Source organism: Amblyraja radiata, chromosome 13, assembly GCF_010909765.2.
Source record: "Amblyraja radiata isolate CabotCenter1 chromosome 13, sAmbRad1.1.pri, whole genome shotgun sequence".
In the NCBI taxonomy this organism is placed as follows: domain Eukaryota; kingdom Metazoa; phylum Chordata; class Chondrichthyes; order Rajiformes; family Rajidae; genus Amblyraja; species Amblyraja radiata.
Genome location: NC_045968.1, coordinates 1285008 through 1302057, shown reverse-complemented (window position 1 = coordinate 1302057; position 17050 = coordinate 1285008). Strand labels below are relative to the sequence as shown.

The 17050-nt window shown below is 41.1% G+C and overlaps 1 protein-coding gene across 5 annotated transcripts in view; it reads left to right on the top strand.

The window, feature by feature from the left end:
- Positions 1-3350: 3350 nt before the first annotated feature.
- The window catches only part of LOC116979532 (ubiquitin carboxyl-terminal hydrolase 47-like), a 34564-nt gene continuing 20864 nt past the window's right edge, over positions 3351-17050 (top strand). For 2 of the 5 annotated variants that reach the window (XM_033031065.1, XM_033031064.1), the window contains exons 1-11: positions 3351-3722; positions 3930-3979; positions 5306-5405; positions 6411-6526; positions 7363-7451; positions 9096-9227; positions 11716-11811; positions 12968-13105; positions 14470-14511; positions 15777-15903; positions 16471-16502. In XM_033031065.1, coding sequence (XP_032886956.1) covers positions 3955-3979; positions 5306-5405; positions 6411-6526; positions 7363-7451; positions 9096-9227; positions 11716-11811; positions 12968-13105; positions 14470-14511; positions 15777-15903; positions 16471-16502 — 897 coding nt within the window. In that variant the 5' untranslated portion in view covers positions 3351-3722; positions 3930-3954. Of the gene's footprint in view, positions 3723-3929; positions 3980-5305; positions 5406-6410; positions 6527-7362; positions 7452-9095; positions 9228-11715; positions 11812-12967; positions 13106-14469; positions 14512-15776; positions 15904-16470; positions 16503-17050 lie in introns of those variants that run through there. The other 3 variants (XM_033031068.1, XM_033031067.1, XM_033031066.1) reach the window with 3 other exon arrangements.

Sequence of the window (17050 nt, the reverse complement as noted above, 5' to 3'; positions counted from 1 at the left end):
TATAGATCAGGCTACGTAATAAAATTTGTATTGCGTGATGTAAACTCATTGCATGGATGCCCGACTGCTCTTCATTTGTTCTGTAAATTCCACACTGTATATCTGATGTGATCGAGAAATACAATTAGTTTACAGCTTAAAGACACTTGCAAGTTCTTTAAATCTTTCCATGAGCCAACCCTTAGCTAAAATTAGAATCATGACCATGGGCAGAAATGTTTCGAGGGAGTGGATTCTCTTGGGTTTTGAAAAATGAGAAAAATGGTGTGGTGGCAATTTGAATAGGTACAGTGCATTCAGAAAGTATTCAGACTCCTTCACTTTTTCCACATTTTGTTACATTAGCCTTATTTTAAAATTGATTAAATTCATTTTTTTAATCATCAATCTACACACAATACCCCAGAATGAAGAAGCGAAAACAGGTGTTTAGACATTTTTGCAAAGTAATTGAAAAGAAATAACTGAAATATCACATTTACATAAGTATTCAGACCCTTTACTATGACTCAAAATTGAGCTCAGGTGCATCCTGTTTCCATTGATTATCCTTGAGGTGTTTCTACAACTTGATTAGAGTCTACCAGTGGTAAATTAAATAGAGTGTACATGATTTGGAAAGGCACACTCCTGTCTATATAAGGTCAGCAGTTGACAGTGCATGTCAGGGCAAAAACCAAGCCATGAAATGAAAGGAATTGTCCGTAGACCTTCGAGACAGGATTGTGTCGAGACACAGATCTGGGGAAGGGTATAAAACAATTCCTGCAGCATTGCAGGTCCCGAAGAGCACAGTGGACTCCGTCATTCTTAAATGGAAGAACTTTGGAACCACCAGGACTCCTTCATAGAGCTGGCCGCCTGGCCAAACTGGGTAATCGGGGAGAAAGGACCTTGGTCAGGGAGGTGACCAAGAACCCTATGGTCATCCTGACCATGCTCCAGAGTTCCTCTGTGGAGATGGGAGAACCTTCCAGAAGGATAACTATATCTGCAGCACTCCACCAATCAGGATTTCATGGTAGAGTGGCCAGACGGAAGTCACTCCTCAGGAAAAGGCACATAACAGCCCACTTGGAGTTTGCCAAAAGACACCTAAAGGACTCTCAGACCATAAGAAACAAGATTCTCTGGTCTGATGAAACCAAGAAGCCAATCGTCACGTCTGGAGGAAACCAGGTCCCACTCATCACCTGGCCAATACCACACTCGGACTATCTTTAATCGGACATTACTGGACTTTATCTTGCACTAAATGTTATTCCCATTATCCTGTATCTGTACACTGTGGGCAGCCTGATTGTAATATAGGCTTTTCGTTGACTGGTCAGCATGCAACAACAAAGCTTTTCACTGTACCACAGTTTACATAACAATAAACTAAACTAACCCATGGCTAAGTAGCCAGCAGTCAGTGGAGATGTTGTGGGTGTGAGACTTAGAATTGTGGCATGTCTGTGGGGATCTGTTTGTACTTTTGATTGCTATTGTTAAGTGAGTGATGGCATATATTGATTGGATCACTTGATGGAAATTAGAGTTTAATAATGTCTGATGATATCAGCACTGACCCTGCCCATGTTTATGTGTCATTAGAACGTTTTGTAGTGCTGCAGCATTTTAGGAGCTTCACTTCTGTCATTAATTGCGAGCGGCACCATGGCGTAGCGGTAGAGTTGCTGCCTTGCAGCGCCAGAGAGCCGGGTTTGATCCTGACCATGGATACTTTCAGTACAGAGTTTGTGCGTTCTCCCAGTGACCGCGTGCGATTTCTCCGGGTGCTCCAGTTTCCACCCACATTCCAAAGACGTTCAGGTCTGTAGATGAATACACTTTTGTTAATTGTCCCTAGTATGTTGGAAAGAATTAGTGTTAACTAGTGAGAATTAATCGCTGGTCGGTGCAAAGTCAATGGGCTGAAGAGCCTGTTCCCATGCCGTATCTCTAAACTAAACTAAATTGTGCCCTTCTCTCCTGCCACAATTCTTTGCTCCCTGAATATGCCACTGCCATCACGACATCATCAGTAAGTATGTTGAGAACCGCATGTGAAAGAAGACAATCCAAGTGTACCCAACCAGAAATCATGGATGCATCATGAGATCCAGACCCTGGTGAAGATCAAGTCTGTGGTGTTCAAGCCATGTAAGTAATCCAGACCTATAAAATAAATCCACAGACAATCTTCGCAAAGCCATCGAAGAAACCAAAGAGGAAATTCTGATTCAAGCAAGAATCCCACAATAAACACCCAGATGTCCATCAGTTGTGGCAAAGCATGAATGCTGTAATGAGCAGCAAAGTGAGGCCAGGCAGTGTCGTTGGCACAGACACATCACTCCCTCACAACTCAATGCTCAAGGCAGTGGAATGATCTCCCCAGCCCCGTCAGTCTCAGACTCCAGGATCTAAATAGCCTGGCTTAGTTTAATTTAGAGATACAGTTCCAAAACAAGTCCTTTGGTCCACCAAGTCGATGCCAACCATCAATCACCCATACTTTCCTACACAGTAGGGACAATTTATAGAAGTCAATTAACCTACAAACCTGTGCATCTTTAGAGGTATGGGAGGAAACCGGAGCACCTGGAGAAAACCCATGTGGTCACAGAGAGAACGTACAAACTGGGTATGAACAGCAGTGGTAGTTGGGATTGAACCCAGGTCTCTGGAGCTGTATGGCAGCAACTCTACAACTGCCACACTGTGCTGCTCTGCATAGTCCTGCTTCCATTCTGATATTTTGGAGAAATATTTTTATGCAGTAGTTTGGAACTGCAATCACAAACACAAAATGATACCAGGTCAATTAATTTTGGAGATATCTGTTGCCTCAGTGGTGGTGTCTTGATGTGATTACACAATAGGCGCAGGAGTAGGCCATTCGGCCCTTCGAGCCAGCACCGCCATTCAATTTTCCTGCCTTCTCCCCATAGCCCCTGACTCCACTATTTTTAACAGCCCTATCTATCTTGACAGCCATTGAAAACGTTTTACTATTCAGGACAGGGGGGACCTGATAGATGTTTGTGAAATGATGAATGATAAAGATAGGGTAAACAGTCAGAAACTATTTCCCAGGATGGAAATATTGAAATAACGGGCATAGTTTTAAGGTGAGAGGGGGAAAGTTTAAAGGAGATGTGTAGGGCAAGTTGTTTTTACACAGAGGGCGGTGGGCACCTGGAATGTGCTGTCAGGGGGTGGTGTTGCAGGCAGATACCATGGTGTCATCTAAGAGATGTTTGTATAGGCACCTGGATATGGAGGGGTGTGGATTATGTGCAGGCAAACAAGGGTTGGTCTTGGCATTGTTCTGCACAGACATTGTGGGCCGAAGGGCCTCTTCCTCTGATGTACTGTTCTACGGTCTATGCTAACAGCGCGGCAGTTTACAAGATTTCTCTCCACTTTGAACCTGGACCTGAATAATTGTGTTTTACAGGAAACTGAAACTTAAATTCACTTCGACAACAAACGCCCTGTTGTTCATTTAGAAACAAACTCCATCACGATTCTGATGGAAACAGAAAGCTACATTTGAAGGGCGATTTCTTTATGACGAGAGAGAAAAATAAATGTCTGCTCTGTGAGTGTGGACATCCCGTAGACTGTGGGCCAGATTACTACGAGTCGATGTGGCTTGAATTTTCCAAATATATTTGCTTGATTCAGTTGATTTAAACGAGTTTACGAACTGTAGAGGTTTCTCGCTGATACAGGTAAGCAACTCCACTGTCACCTCTTCAGATAAATCATTTTAACAACGAGTTAACAGTCGCAGGAGTCCTGGCGCCGATTGAGTGTAGCTGTGTGAATAAACGCGAGCCGATCCCGCCGTATATATATATATATATATATATTGTGTTCGTTCTCTCTCTGTCGTGGTATTGCGCAGCTATTACAACTATGCCGGTAATGTTTTACAGCTGCAGAAAACTTTTTTAAAAAACGATGGGCAACAACTTGGATAAATCAGGTAAGTTGTGAAAAGCAGCGGGTTAAACTCATAAACGCGACAAGCAAGCAAGCAGCAGATGCGGAGAGACAGAAAGGAAACAGCATCTCAGGTCCACACGGTTCACGGAAAGTGCAAACGTACATCCGCCAAACCTCACCTCGCCTCCCCTCCCCTCCCCTATAAAGGCGCTCCCTGATCTTCAGTGTGCCAACATGCTATCTGACTAATCTGATTAGTACGGTTGCCAGTCCAGTACCCGGGGAGTTGGTGATGCAGAGAACATACTGCGTTTGTACGTTCTCCCCGTGACCTGCGTGGGTTTTCCGGGTTTCCTCCTACACTGCAAAGATGTTGGTTAATTGGCTTTGGTAAAATTGGCTTTGGTAAAATTGTAAATGGTCCCTAGTGTGTGTAGAATAGTGTTAGTGTGAGGGATCGGTGGTCGGCACGGACTCGGTGGGCCAAAGGGCCTGTTTCCGTGCTGTATCTCTAAACTAAAGAATAGACACCAGGGCCGGATTTAGATGAAGAGAAGCCCTAAGCTGTTCCACTTGTGAGGCCCCTCCCAATCCCCCACCCCCACGACCAGAGGGATAAGCAAAATGGGAATAACAAACACTCCAAATTCTGGCAATTGGAATGAAAACAGCAAATATTGATCAAACTCAACAGGTCAAGCAGCATTGGCAGAAAGAGAAACCGTTAACTAATCAGGTCCGAGATACTTTGTCAGTGTCTTTACTGAGATTTTCCAGCATTTATTGTGTCTACTACGTAAAGGAAATGAGGGTGGGTGTCTTGGGGAATGCAATATCTTCACCCATCAACTGCAGATGAGTCATATTTGGTTGTTGATGTTCAGAGTTTAATTTTAACCATAATTGGCAGGACATTAGCTGTGGTAGCTGTGTGGAATGAGCTTCCAGTGGAAGTGGTGGAGGCAGGTTCGATTTTATCATTTAAAAATAAATTGGATAGGTATATGGATGGGAAAGGAATCGAGGGTTATGGTCTGAGTGCAGGTAGATGGGACTAGGGGAAAATAAGTGTTCGGCACGGACTTGTAGGGCCGAGATGGCCTGTTTCCGTGCTGTAATTGTTATATGGTTATTTTGGGAGCTGGTTTGGTGACGGTTGAGGTGAGATTGATATTTAAGACTAAACGATATCTTAACGTAAAAGGTGACCCAATGGAAACAAATCAGATCCGTAAGGATGACAACCTGGGGAGCTAGAGTTGTAAAGAAGATGAGGCTTGGAGCAAATCAGCCATGTTCATATTGACTTGGAAATACTTTGAATCTAATCAACCTTTCCTTTGAATTCCATATTTTTTTTAAAAAGAGGACTTTGTTGGATTGAAAAACCAGGGCGCCACGTGTTATCTGAACACATTGCTTCAAACATGGTTCATGACACCAGAGGTCAGAGAATGCATTATCAGGTAGGTAGTAAGCAAATCCTTCAACTGAAAGCAATCATTGCAGCTGCAACACAGCTCTGACCTCCCGTCCTCTATGTGTGGAGTTGGCTCATGCTTGTTCCTATAGGGACTCCTTTTTTTATCCTCATCCCAAAGGTGTGTGGGTCAGTTGTAATGGCCAAATCTGAGGAAGGACATTATTGCCATAGAGGGAGTGCAGAGAAGGTTCACCAGACTGATTCCTGGGATGTCAGGACTGTCTTATGAAGAAAGACTGGATAGACTTGGTTTATACTCTCTAGAATTTAGGAGATTGAGAGGGGATCTTATAGAAACTTACAAAATTCTTAAGGGGTTGGACAGGCTAGATGCAGGAAGATTGCTCCCGATGTTGGGGAAGTCCAGGACAAGGGGTCACAGCTTAAGGATAAGGGGGAAATCCTTTAAAACCGAGATGAGAAGAACTTTTTTCACACAGAGAGTGGTGAATCTCTGGAACTCTGCCACAGAGGGTAGTCGAGGCCAGTTCATTGGCTATATTTAAGAGGGAGTTAGATGTGGCCCTTGTGGCTAAGGGGATCAGAGGGTATGGAGAGAAGGCAGGTACGGGATACTGAGTTGGATGATCAGCCATGATCATATTGAATGGCGGTGCAGGCTCGAAGGGCCGAATGGCCTACTCCTGCACCTAATTTCTATGTTTCTATATTTCTATGTACATTGCCACCATTGTTCATGGATGGAAGGAGAAACAGGATAGATAGAGTGAGGAGAGGTTACGGGGAAACAAGTAAGGATAGAATTGGTCTTAGTGCTTTTTCACTTGGATGACATTTTTCACAGTATTTATTGACATGAGAAAATTTACCTTTTTTATATGGCCTAGCGCAATTTAATTATGATCGTTAACCCTTCAGAGACTCTGATGAACTTGGGATATCTTCATTGGAAAATAATAAATTATATTGTTCTTGAATTGCAAGCAGTATTATTTGTCTTAAATGCACACGTTCCATATTTGTCTATTGCCAAATCAGATGCCGCGCTTGTACGTGCATTACAAAACCTATTTAGCAATTTAGAAGACAGTAGGAATACTTCATTGAGGACAGATGAGTTGACGACACTCTTGAGAATGAATGGTAAGTTTTAAATATGTATATCTCTTTATCATTTCTGAATGTATCTATTAATCAAAAAAAATCTACAACTCTTAGTTTGTCAGAGAGTGTATTGCCCATTTGTCAGTTAGAGTCTGAGTATCGTACAACATGGAAACGAGTCCTTTGGTTCAACTTATTCATGCCGACCAAGATACACATTTGGCCCATATTCCTCTATGTATCCAATCGATCTACCTGTCCAAATGCTTTTAAATGTTGTTATTCTACCTGCCTTATTTAATCACTTCCTCTGGCAGCTCGTTCCACATACTCGTTCCACATACTCGTTCCACATACTCGTTCCACATACCCGTTCCACATACCCGTTCCACATACCCGTTCCACATACCCGTTCCACATACCCGTTCCACATACCCGTTCCACATACCCGTTCCACATACCCGTTCCACATACCCGTTCCACATACCCGTTCCACATACCCGTTCCACATACCCGTTCCACATACCCACCACCCTCTGTGTAACAAATTCGCTCTTCAGGATCCTATTAAAACTGTCCCCTCTTATTTTTAGCCTATGCCCATTAGGTCGTGAATACCAACCCTGGGAAAAAGACTTTGTGTACTCTGTTCCAGTATACAAGAGATCGGTGGTCGGCGTGGACTCGCTGTGCCGTAGGGCCTGTTTCCATGCTGTATCTTTAAATAAATTATGTTAATCGATGAAGAGGAAAAGAAAACAGACACCTGGGGTTGAACCAGAGATCAAGAATGGTCTGACTGAGTGAAAAACAGACTATTGGGACTCAGAAGCCTGCTCCTAATTCTATGCTCACTTCTAACAATTGCTCTTCAGTTTATCAACAGCATGATATTGAGGAATGTTTCCGCAACATCGTTAACAAGCTGCACACTGCAATGGAACCAGAGCAAAACATTCTGAAGGTAAAATGGATCTGTGGAGTTGCTTTCAGACAAATTATTTTAGCTTCTGACTCAGTCTTCATTTATCTGGACTGATGTTTGTGATGTTCACAATTTTGGATCATTTTTAACTACTCTTTTTTAATAATGTTCAAAGTATATTAATTGACATCATGAAATGAAAGTTCACAGGGATTTCCAATAAGTTTTTTTTTAATTAATTACCCCAGAGAGATGGTATTTTATTGTTGATTTTCAATGATCAGTTTTATAACTAGACTTAAAATATACAGTTTTAATAGATGACTTTCTTGCTTTGAAACACAGTCTATAGTGTTATTATGTACAGTATTTTAGTTTATTAGATCAGGATGCTAATTATTAAACAAGAAACTGTGTCTGCTTCTTGGGATTGTCACCAAAGTTTTAAATTATAAAGATTATAGAGCACGGAAAAGTACAGCAAAGGAATAGGCCCTTCAGCTCACAATGTCTCTGTCGAACAAGGTGCCAAGCTAAACTAAACTCATCTGCCTGCATATGCTCCATACACCTCCATTCCCTGCATATCCATGTTCCTATGTAAAACCTCTGAAATGCTACTATGGTATCTGCCTCCACCACAACCCCTGGCAGTACGTTCCAGACAACCAGCACCCTCCTTGTAGAAAACGGCCCTTTACACATCTCCTTTACACATTGCTCCTTTCACGATAAAGCAATGCCCTCTAGTCTTTGACATTTCCACCCCAGGAAAATCCAGCACCTAAAATGATACTGATCACAGGCACAATTGACAGCTTTGGACATGCCATTGATTTCTATCCAATTCTGACAGGGGGAGGACACCTCATTTGATTGACCATTATAAGAGCCCATCTCCTTGGCACCTGTCTGTCTCTATAGTGTTAGAAAGTTGGACAACATGTGCTAGTTCCAGGAAAAGCAATCCAAAGGTTAGTCACCGACGTCTTTAAAAATGCATCAAGTAATTACATAAAACATTACTACCTGAAGGCAGTGATCCAACAATTGAAATGCAGTGAAGCCACAGATCTACCAAGGAAGAGGCTAGCATTGATCTTCACTCTGGACAAACCAACCTTCTCACATGTGTTCAACCGCTACCAAATTCAATATCACACTGCATCCTGACATGCAAAGCCAGAGCTTTGACCATGCCCATGTTATTGTCCTTGTAAAGGGTCAGCAGAAACTCCAATGTATCAAGCAATGTAGGATGTGCCAGGAATGGCAGGGTAATTCCAAACCTTGTGTAAACTCTGTGAAATTACAGCCAGTGGCGGACTGGCCAGGGTGTCAGCTTGCCCGATGGCAAGTGGGCCCCTGATGAAGTGTGCCCCCTATATCAAGTGGGCCCCTGATGAAGTGGGCCCCCTTTGTCTCCTGGCAACCAATATTTTTAGACCCAGTCCGCCACTGGTTACAGGTAAAGCGCTGGCAGGACAAGTTATTTTGGAGCCCAGATACATTGTGCGCTTTTAACTAACCAAAATAGTTTCGATATCTCAAGAAAAATCAAATGTTTGTCAGTGCCTTCAATAAAACATTGGGATGAAACTTTAGAATTTGTTTTAGAATCAGTATTGCAGGAAACCTTATAACTGATCGCTGGCTTGGTGCTGATTAGACAATGTGTTCCAGTTTTATCAGATCAATATGGTTCAATCCTTGAAGTGTTCGTGCTGCACCAACCTTATTCAGATTGACTGTCCCTTCCTAGATTTACCTCTACTTGTTCACTCAGCCTACTCTTCACGAAAGTTTGAACATTTGGTAAGTCGCAACAAGTTACAAAACAAATAAATTAGTCGGAAAATAGACACAAAATTCTGGAGTAACTCAGCGGGTCAGACAGCATCTCTGGAGAAAACTCTCCAAACATGCTGTCTATCCCACTGAATTACTCCAGCTTTTTGTGTCTATCTTCGATTTAAACCAACATCTGCAGTTCCTTCCGAGTCCTTCAAATAAATTAGTCCTATATATTTTGCATTCAAGTTATTCTTTCATTTGTGAGACAATTATATTGGTTCTGTTGTTGATGATTTGGATTATCAGCCATGATCATATTGAATGGCGGTACAGGCTCGAAGGGCCGAATGGCCTACTCCTGCACCTATTTTCTATGTTTCTATGTTGTGGAGTTCAGTGGAAATGGTGCATGAATTATCCAAATAGACTGAAATACTGAGAAATTGCAGGGATTTACAATATGACTCTCTACATGCTTGTTATATTGAATGGGAAAATAGTTAAGATTTGTTTATCACCCAATCTGTCCAGCTGATATTCTTGGTCTCATTTTTTCAGTTTTAAAATGGAATTTCTGGGTTTTGTTAATAGGACAGTCAGAAAGTATATTCAGGTCTAGATGAACTTCCTCCCAAATGCTCTCATCTAAACCATAATTTGTCCATTCAATTTAGTTTTTTAAAGAAATATAATGTTCTTGGGTTTAGAACAGTTTTCTGTTCTTGATTTCACTGTAAACTCTTCCCTGTAACTGGATAATGAAGAAAAAACAATAACTGAAGCAATACATCCCTGTAGCTTCCTCTACAGCCCTTACAAACAGATGCATGAGAGGTCTACTATCTACAAGTTGCCTCCAAGTTACTTTGACTTTATTACAGGTAGACAAAAAAGCTGGAGAAACTCAGCAGGTGAGGCAACATCTATGGAGCGAAGGAAATAGGTGAAGTTTCAGGTCGAGACCCTTCTTCAGACTGATGTGAGGGTGGGAGGGTGGGGGGGGGGGGGCAGGAAGAAGCAAGGAAGAGGCGGAGACAGTGGGCTGAGGGAGAGCTGCGCTACCTGAAATTGGAAGTCAATGTTCATACCGCTGGGGTGTAAACTGCCTAAGCGAAATATGAGGTGCTGCTCCTCCAATTTATGGTGGGCCTCACTCTGTCCATGGAGGAGGCCCAGGACAGAAAGGTCGGAATTTTACAGTTCACCATTCACCCATTGCCACCTTTGAACTCCTTAATCAATAGCAGCACCTTGGTGGTTCTTGCAAAAAAATGGATTGCAGTTAATCAAGAAGGTTCGATGATTTGGCAAGAAGTTGGCAGAATGGAACAGCACATGTAAAAATGTGAGATTATTAACTTTGGAAGAAAAAATAAAAAAGCAAATTATTAATTGAGATTACAAAATGTTGCCACACATAGGGATCTGAAGGTTCTAGTCCTTCTTGTATTTTACTCCAGATGTCTTCAATTTGAAAACCAAGTTCTAAGTTCCAATGTTTCTCACAAGCAGACAATGAAATAGTCATTTAATATTACAAAGGGAACAACTTTTTAATTGGGCTGAAACACAACCAAATAAATGGTGTAAATACTCAGCATTTGGGAACCTATGGGGAGAGAAACAGAGGTTCACGTTTCAGATTGAAGAGCGATCGCCAGAATGAGGGAAGAGATCCCGACCTGAAACATCAACTCTGTTTCTCTTTCCACAGTTGTGGCCTAACCTGCTGAGGATTTATAGCATTTTCTGTTTTTGTTTCACATTTCCATTAACTGCAGTTCTTTTCTCGTTTTCACTTCATTGGTTTGAATCAGTGCTTTAATATTTTGATGTCCCTTTATAAAACAATTGAAATAAAGCCAGTTAATATTTTCATTTATGCAGAATTTTTATTGTTAACCTGTTCATCTGGCACAAATACATAGATACATAGAAAATAGGTGCAGGAGTAGGCCATTCGGCCCTTCGAGCCTGCACCGCCATTCAATATGATCATGGCTGATCACCCAACTCAGTATCCTCTACCTGCCTTCTCTCCATACCCCCTGATACCTTTAGCCACAAGGGCCATATCTAACTCCCTCTTAAATATAGCCAATGAACTGGCCTCAAGTACCTTCTGTGGCAGAAAATTCCACAGATTCACCACTCTCTGTGTGAAAAATGTTTTTCTCATCTCGGTCTTAAAAGATTTCCCCCTTATCCTGAAGCTGTGACCCCTTGTCCTGGACTTCCCCAACAGCGGGAACAATCTTCCTGCATCTAGCCTGTCCAACCCCTTAAGATTAAAAAAACATTATTTAAATTTTTTTGTACAGAGGTAAGCAATCGTAAACCGGTCTGACTTCATTACTACTCCAAGATATACATCATGATGAATGATGATGAGGAACTGCAACAATCTGATTTTGTAGCTCTGCATGCATTAAAGGCAATGTAAATAGCTAAACACCAGCATAGTAGATATGTAGGGGGAATTTTTCTGAATTCTTGTTTTCCCTTTAAGGAAATGGCTCTTCGGGAGTTTTTGAAGGAAGAAACTATGGAAGATAACAATGCATGTTACTGTGACAACTGTAATACAAAGACTAAAACAAAAACAGTAAGCTTCCAATATTGCTGTGAAGGCATTTGTATCATTCAATATAACATTAACTCTTAGGGGTAAGAGGAAATAGTTGGAGCAACTAAATGGATGGAAACTTTATTTCAATGTGAAATCATCTACTTAAGCCCTTTAGTAAGCTTGTACATCATTCATAGGAAGTGTGTTATTATATTGTGTGTTATTATCATATGCTCAGAGAATGGAGCGGCTGGGCTTGTAAACTCTGGAGTTTAGAAGGATGAGAGGATATCTTATTGAAACATATAAGATTATTAAGGGTTTGGACACGCAAGAGGCAGGAGACGTGTTCCCGATGTTGGGAGAGTCCAGAACCAGGGGCCACAGTTTAAGAATAAGGGGTAAGCCATTTAGAACGGAGACGAGGAAACACTTTTTCTTACTGAGAGTTGTGAGTCTGTGGAATCCTCTGCCTCAGAGGGCAGCGGAGGCCGGTTCTCAGGATACTTTCAAGAGAGAGCTAGATAGGGCTCTTAAAGATAGCGGAGTCAGGGGATATGGGGAGAAGGCAGGAACGGGGTACTGATTGTGGATGATCAGCCATGATCACATTGAAAGGCGGTCCTGGCTCGAAGGGCCGAATGGCCTACTCCTGCACCTATTGTCTATTGTGGTAAATTCACAAAGGAAATGGGGATATTTATATTGATAATTCTTTAGAACCTCATACGTACTGATGTAGTATTTGAAATATGCTAGAAATTTGAAAGAGATGCTTCCAAGAAGCCCAACCTAGGTGACTAGTTGACTGCTAGCCACAGAAGCAGATCTAGTTACATATTACAATCACTACGCACTCTGATATCTCTATACATATATACATATATAGGTGTCCTTGTGACTCTTGAAAGGCGCCCATAAATAAAATGTATTATTATTATTATTATTATTATTATACACTGTAAATGGCTCGATTGTAATCATGTATTGTCTTTCTGCTGACAGAATAGCATGCAACAAAAGCTTTTCACTGTACCACGGTACACGTGACAATACACAAAACTAATCTGTACTATCTTTCAGTATTGCGTCAACTTAACAAATGAATGATTTCCAAATGTTAGAATCATCTCTTTCCTTTATGAGACTTATTTTCTTGTGTATTACACATATTCCATCATATATTTTACAGAGATACTATTTTAAACATTTGCCAAAGATTCTCACATTCCAACTAAAACGAGTTAACGTTGATGGCGACAGAATGCGATATCAGAAAATTCACGATTGTGTCACTTTGCCGCTAAGTATTGAGTTTACTAAATCCCAGGTAAGACATTTGCCATTGTTACTGGTGCTAATAGTTTAGTATGAACTCTTGTAAATTTCTATTTTACTGGAGGAAATTCACAGTGACTTTCAGTTAATTGTTATTCTCCTTTTGTACTTTAATTGTGACTGAATCAGGAGGAGAGGCAATAGAAAGCATCGTCCTTTAGGTGCTGCATATAATAGTTGGCAGTGTCTGTCTTTGTTCATTTTAATACATTCTTTTAATGTTCCATATTCTTCACTTCCACCATTCTGGCCAGCTGAAACTATATCATCATGTTTTACTACAATGCATCACGTGGAGTTTTATTTTTTTTATCAGCGAAACATATTATTGGCTCACAAGATTCAGTTTCATCTTGGAAAGCTATAACTTAATTTAGTTTTGCTGTTAGCATGTGATACTTTCTCCATAATTCTGTAATTATATATGGTTTCTACTTCTATACAAGGGGCTGATTCATTGAGACTAATCTGTACAATTCTGACCAATAGGTATCCCAGTTCATACATTTTCATAGATCCTTTTGTCATAGGAGGAGGTTATTTGGCCCATTGATTCTATGTCACCTCTCAAAGATATCCCGTGTATTAAATACTTCCCATTATTGCACTGTAACGTATCCTCTCATGCTTGGTCATTAACAATCCTCTGTTCTCCGACCACTCACCCATACTGGTGGTCAATTAACTCAATCGTCTGGTCATCTTTGTGATGTGAGAGGAAACGGGAGCATCTGAGAGAAACACACATTATAAATGGAGAAGCTGCATCCTCCACAGTGACTGCACTGGAGGCCAGCATTGTCCAGATTACTAGAGGTATGAGCCGGCTGCATTGCCTAATGCACCACATGCTGCCTCATGCACTCTATCTTGTGGGAGAAATGAGGTCAGGTAAGGAATAAGTTAATGTCATCAATGGATTATGTGGCTTCAACCTTAGTCTCCATCATTTTGTCTTGTACTTGAGTCAAAGGTGCTTGTAAGTTCCAATAACAGTCAGCCCACATCTATGTCTTTATCAGCATTTGTAGCTTAATTGCAAAGCTATCTCAGATGCATGATGTGGTGCATTTGGCATAAGTTGGCATCTACTAGCAGTTTACAATGTCATTATAATCATTCCTTGTTCTGTATTGCACAACATGAAATTAATTTTAAAAGAGAAATTCATCTTTGGCTGCAACTGCTGGTTGTGCTTCCTCACCTTTGGAGTCAATTGAACCAAATACCATGTGAATAATACTGGCAACAAATATGCTCATGTCTGTTTAGCACCAGTCTCAATAGATGTACATCAATATTTAAAATGGCCAAAATTTATAGTTCATTGTAGTTTTTCTTCCATTGTGTATACAGGAGAATTGCAATGAATGGATTCTCAAAGCAACCAGGGGAAAGGTAAGAAAACAGCAGAAAGAAAAATAATATGAATTGTGTGATAGGTAGGTGATTGAAACTCTCTTTAGCAATGTTACAAAATTTTGAGATTTTAAAAATCAAGTCTGCAATTTATCCTATCGGATAAAGCATAAACAGAAGTTTAATTTGACGCCTAATTCACTTTCATATCTTCAGTATTAATAATGTAATGGCCATTTTCATACTCGGAAATTAGCATCTTGTTCTCTATTGATTTTCCATTGACTTAACACAAAAGTTATGATCAAGGACAGTGAAATGGCCATAACTTTATTAAAAATTAAGAGAACTGAAAGACATTTTCAGTTATTATAGATTGAAGCATTCTGAAACAAATATTAAACAATCTTACTTGGATGACCTGAAATTAAAGCATATAATTAGTTAGTTACCCAATTGTAGCTAATTCCAAAATTCAATTACTAGATCTAAACATCTATCCATTTCTTAAGAAAAGATTAACATTTTTAAATAGCCTAAGTGTCCAAAGAACATTCCCACAAGAATTCACAATAAAACATGATTTTTAAATCTCATTGACATTAATTTATAGGCCAAATGGAAGGGATTTAGTGTTCAATTGCTGTAAATTAATGGCTATTTAAATCAGCTTGCGAGTGGGTTTTTCTCGAAAGCGATGGTTTGGAACGTTGCCATTGCGGTGGATTTGAAGCCCATATGCGGCATGAAAGATACTGCGGGATTGACTGGGCCCCCAAGTCATGTATTCGCAATTTAAATTTTTGAATAAAGGGATCTTAATAAGCCCTTTTTAATGTAAAAATAAACAACATACCTTGCCTTGTCCCCTGCATAAGATCCATCCCGTTGTCGGCGGTCGAGGCTTTAGAGGATAATTTTTAAACCTACTATAACAATTAAATAACCCAATTTAGTTTAAAAATAACTGCAGCGAACGAATTTCGCAGCGATTTTTCGTCAGCAACTAAGTAGGCTGAACAACCTCGATTTCAACAGCCGAGAGAAAATCGCGTTTTAAACCCGCCCCCCTCTCAAAGGCGCCAAAGTCGCGCACACGGGCAGCGGCAGAACTGCAGCGCCGCTGAAGGTAAGTTTTGCAACATACCTACTCTCTGCTCAGAAACTCGGTCCCGTTGACATAAGGCCATGAGTGATAGGAGCAGAATTACGCCATTCGGCCCATCAATCATTCAATCATGGCTGATCTACCTCTCCCTCCTAACCCCATTCTCTTGCCTTCTCCCCATAACCCTCTCACACAGGAGAATAATGTCCAGAATACTCATTGCCCGGAGAGTACTGACAGAGGACGATCCTTCGCTCCAACTCAGGCAATGCAAGCCGGAGATGCTGTGGATGGTGAAGGGAGAAAGGTTGAGGTTGTTCAAGGTTTGTTGAAACCATTAGGGGCAAATGATTGGCCTGGTTTGTGGACCAGCACGCCTATTACAAAAAAAACGCTGGTCTCTTGACTTTTTAAAACCCGAGGGGCTGAGCTGTAGGGAGAAGTTGACCAGGTTAGGGCTTTATTCCTTGGAGCGCGGGAGAATGAGGGGTGATGTCGCAGACGTGTACAAAATCATGAGAGGAATGGATCGGGTAAATGCAGAGTCTTTTGCCCAGAATGGGGGAATTGAGAACCAGAGGGCACAGGTTTAAGGTGAGGGGGGAAAGATTTAATGGGAACCTGAGGGGTAACATTTTTGCACAAAGGGTGGTGGGTGTGTGGAATGAGCAGCCGGAGGAGGTACTTGAGGCAGGTACTATTGTGACTTTTAAGAAACATTTAGACAGGTACATGGATAGGGTTATTTTTTAGGGATATGGGCCATAATTAGGCAGATGGGGCTAGTGTAGATGGGGCATGTTGGTTGGCGTGGGCAAGATGGGCTGAAGGGCCTGTTTCCACTATTATTCTATAATTTATCTTGCATCTTTCTTTTATTGTCCCTTAAGATCAATCAGACCAAGATTCCTCAGAAGAAAAGGTATGAAAACAGAAAAGATTTAAAGCAGGCTATTCCTCTTCTACCTTCTTATAATTCCTAGTATAACGTCCTTTCTCCCTCCTTAATGTATTGTGCGTTTTACATTACTTGCAGAAAGTTAATACTTTCCCACCATCCATTTTCTGAACACTGCAGGTCTTCAATAGAAATGTACACATTTGGTTGAATAAATAGCATCAATTTATAGATTCATGCTGGACTAACTGTGTATGTGGAGTTTGGTAGCAGATGGGGCTGTATGTGTAGAGACTCACGGCAGGTTTGATTTATTATCAGGATTCTGGGTGTACAGATCTTCTGTAATAAGAGTGCAGGGCATCCCAGACTCCAGGGTACTCGGTACAGAATTTACTATCAGCTGCGACAATATTTGGAGCTCATTTATTTCTCGTTCAGAAATATGTGAATTTATAAGTGGTGTTGTATATATGTGGTGTTAGGTTATTTGTGTCGGGTGCAGGACCTGGAGCAAGAGTTTTCTTCCACACAGAGGGTGGTGGGTGTATTGAATGAGTTGCCAGAGGAGG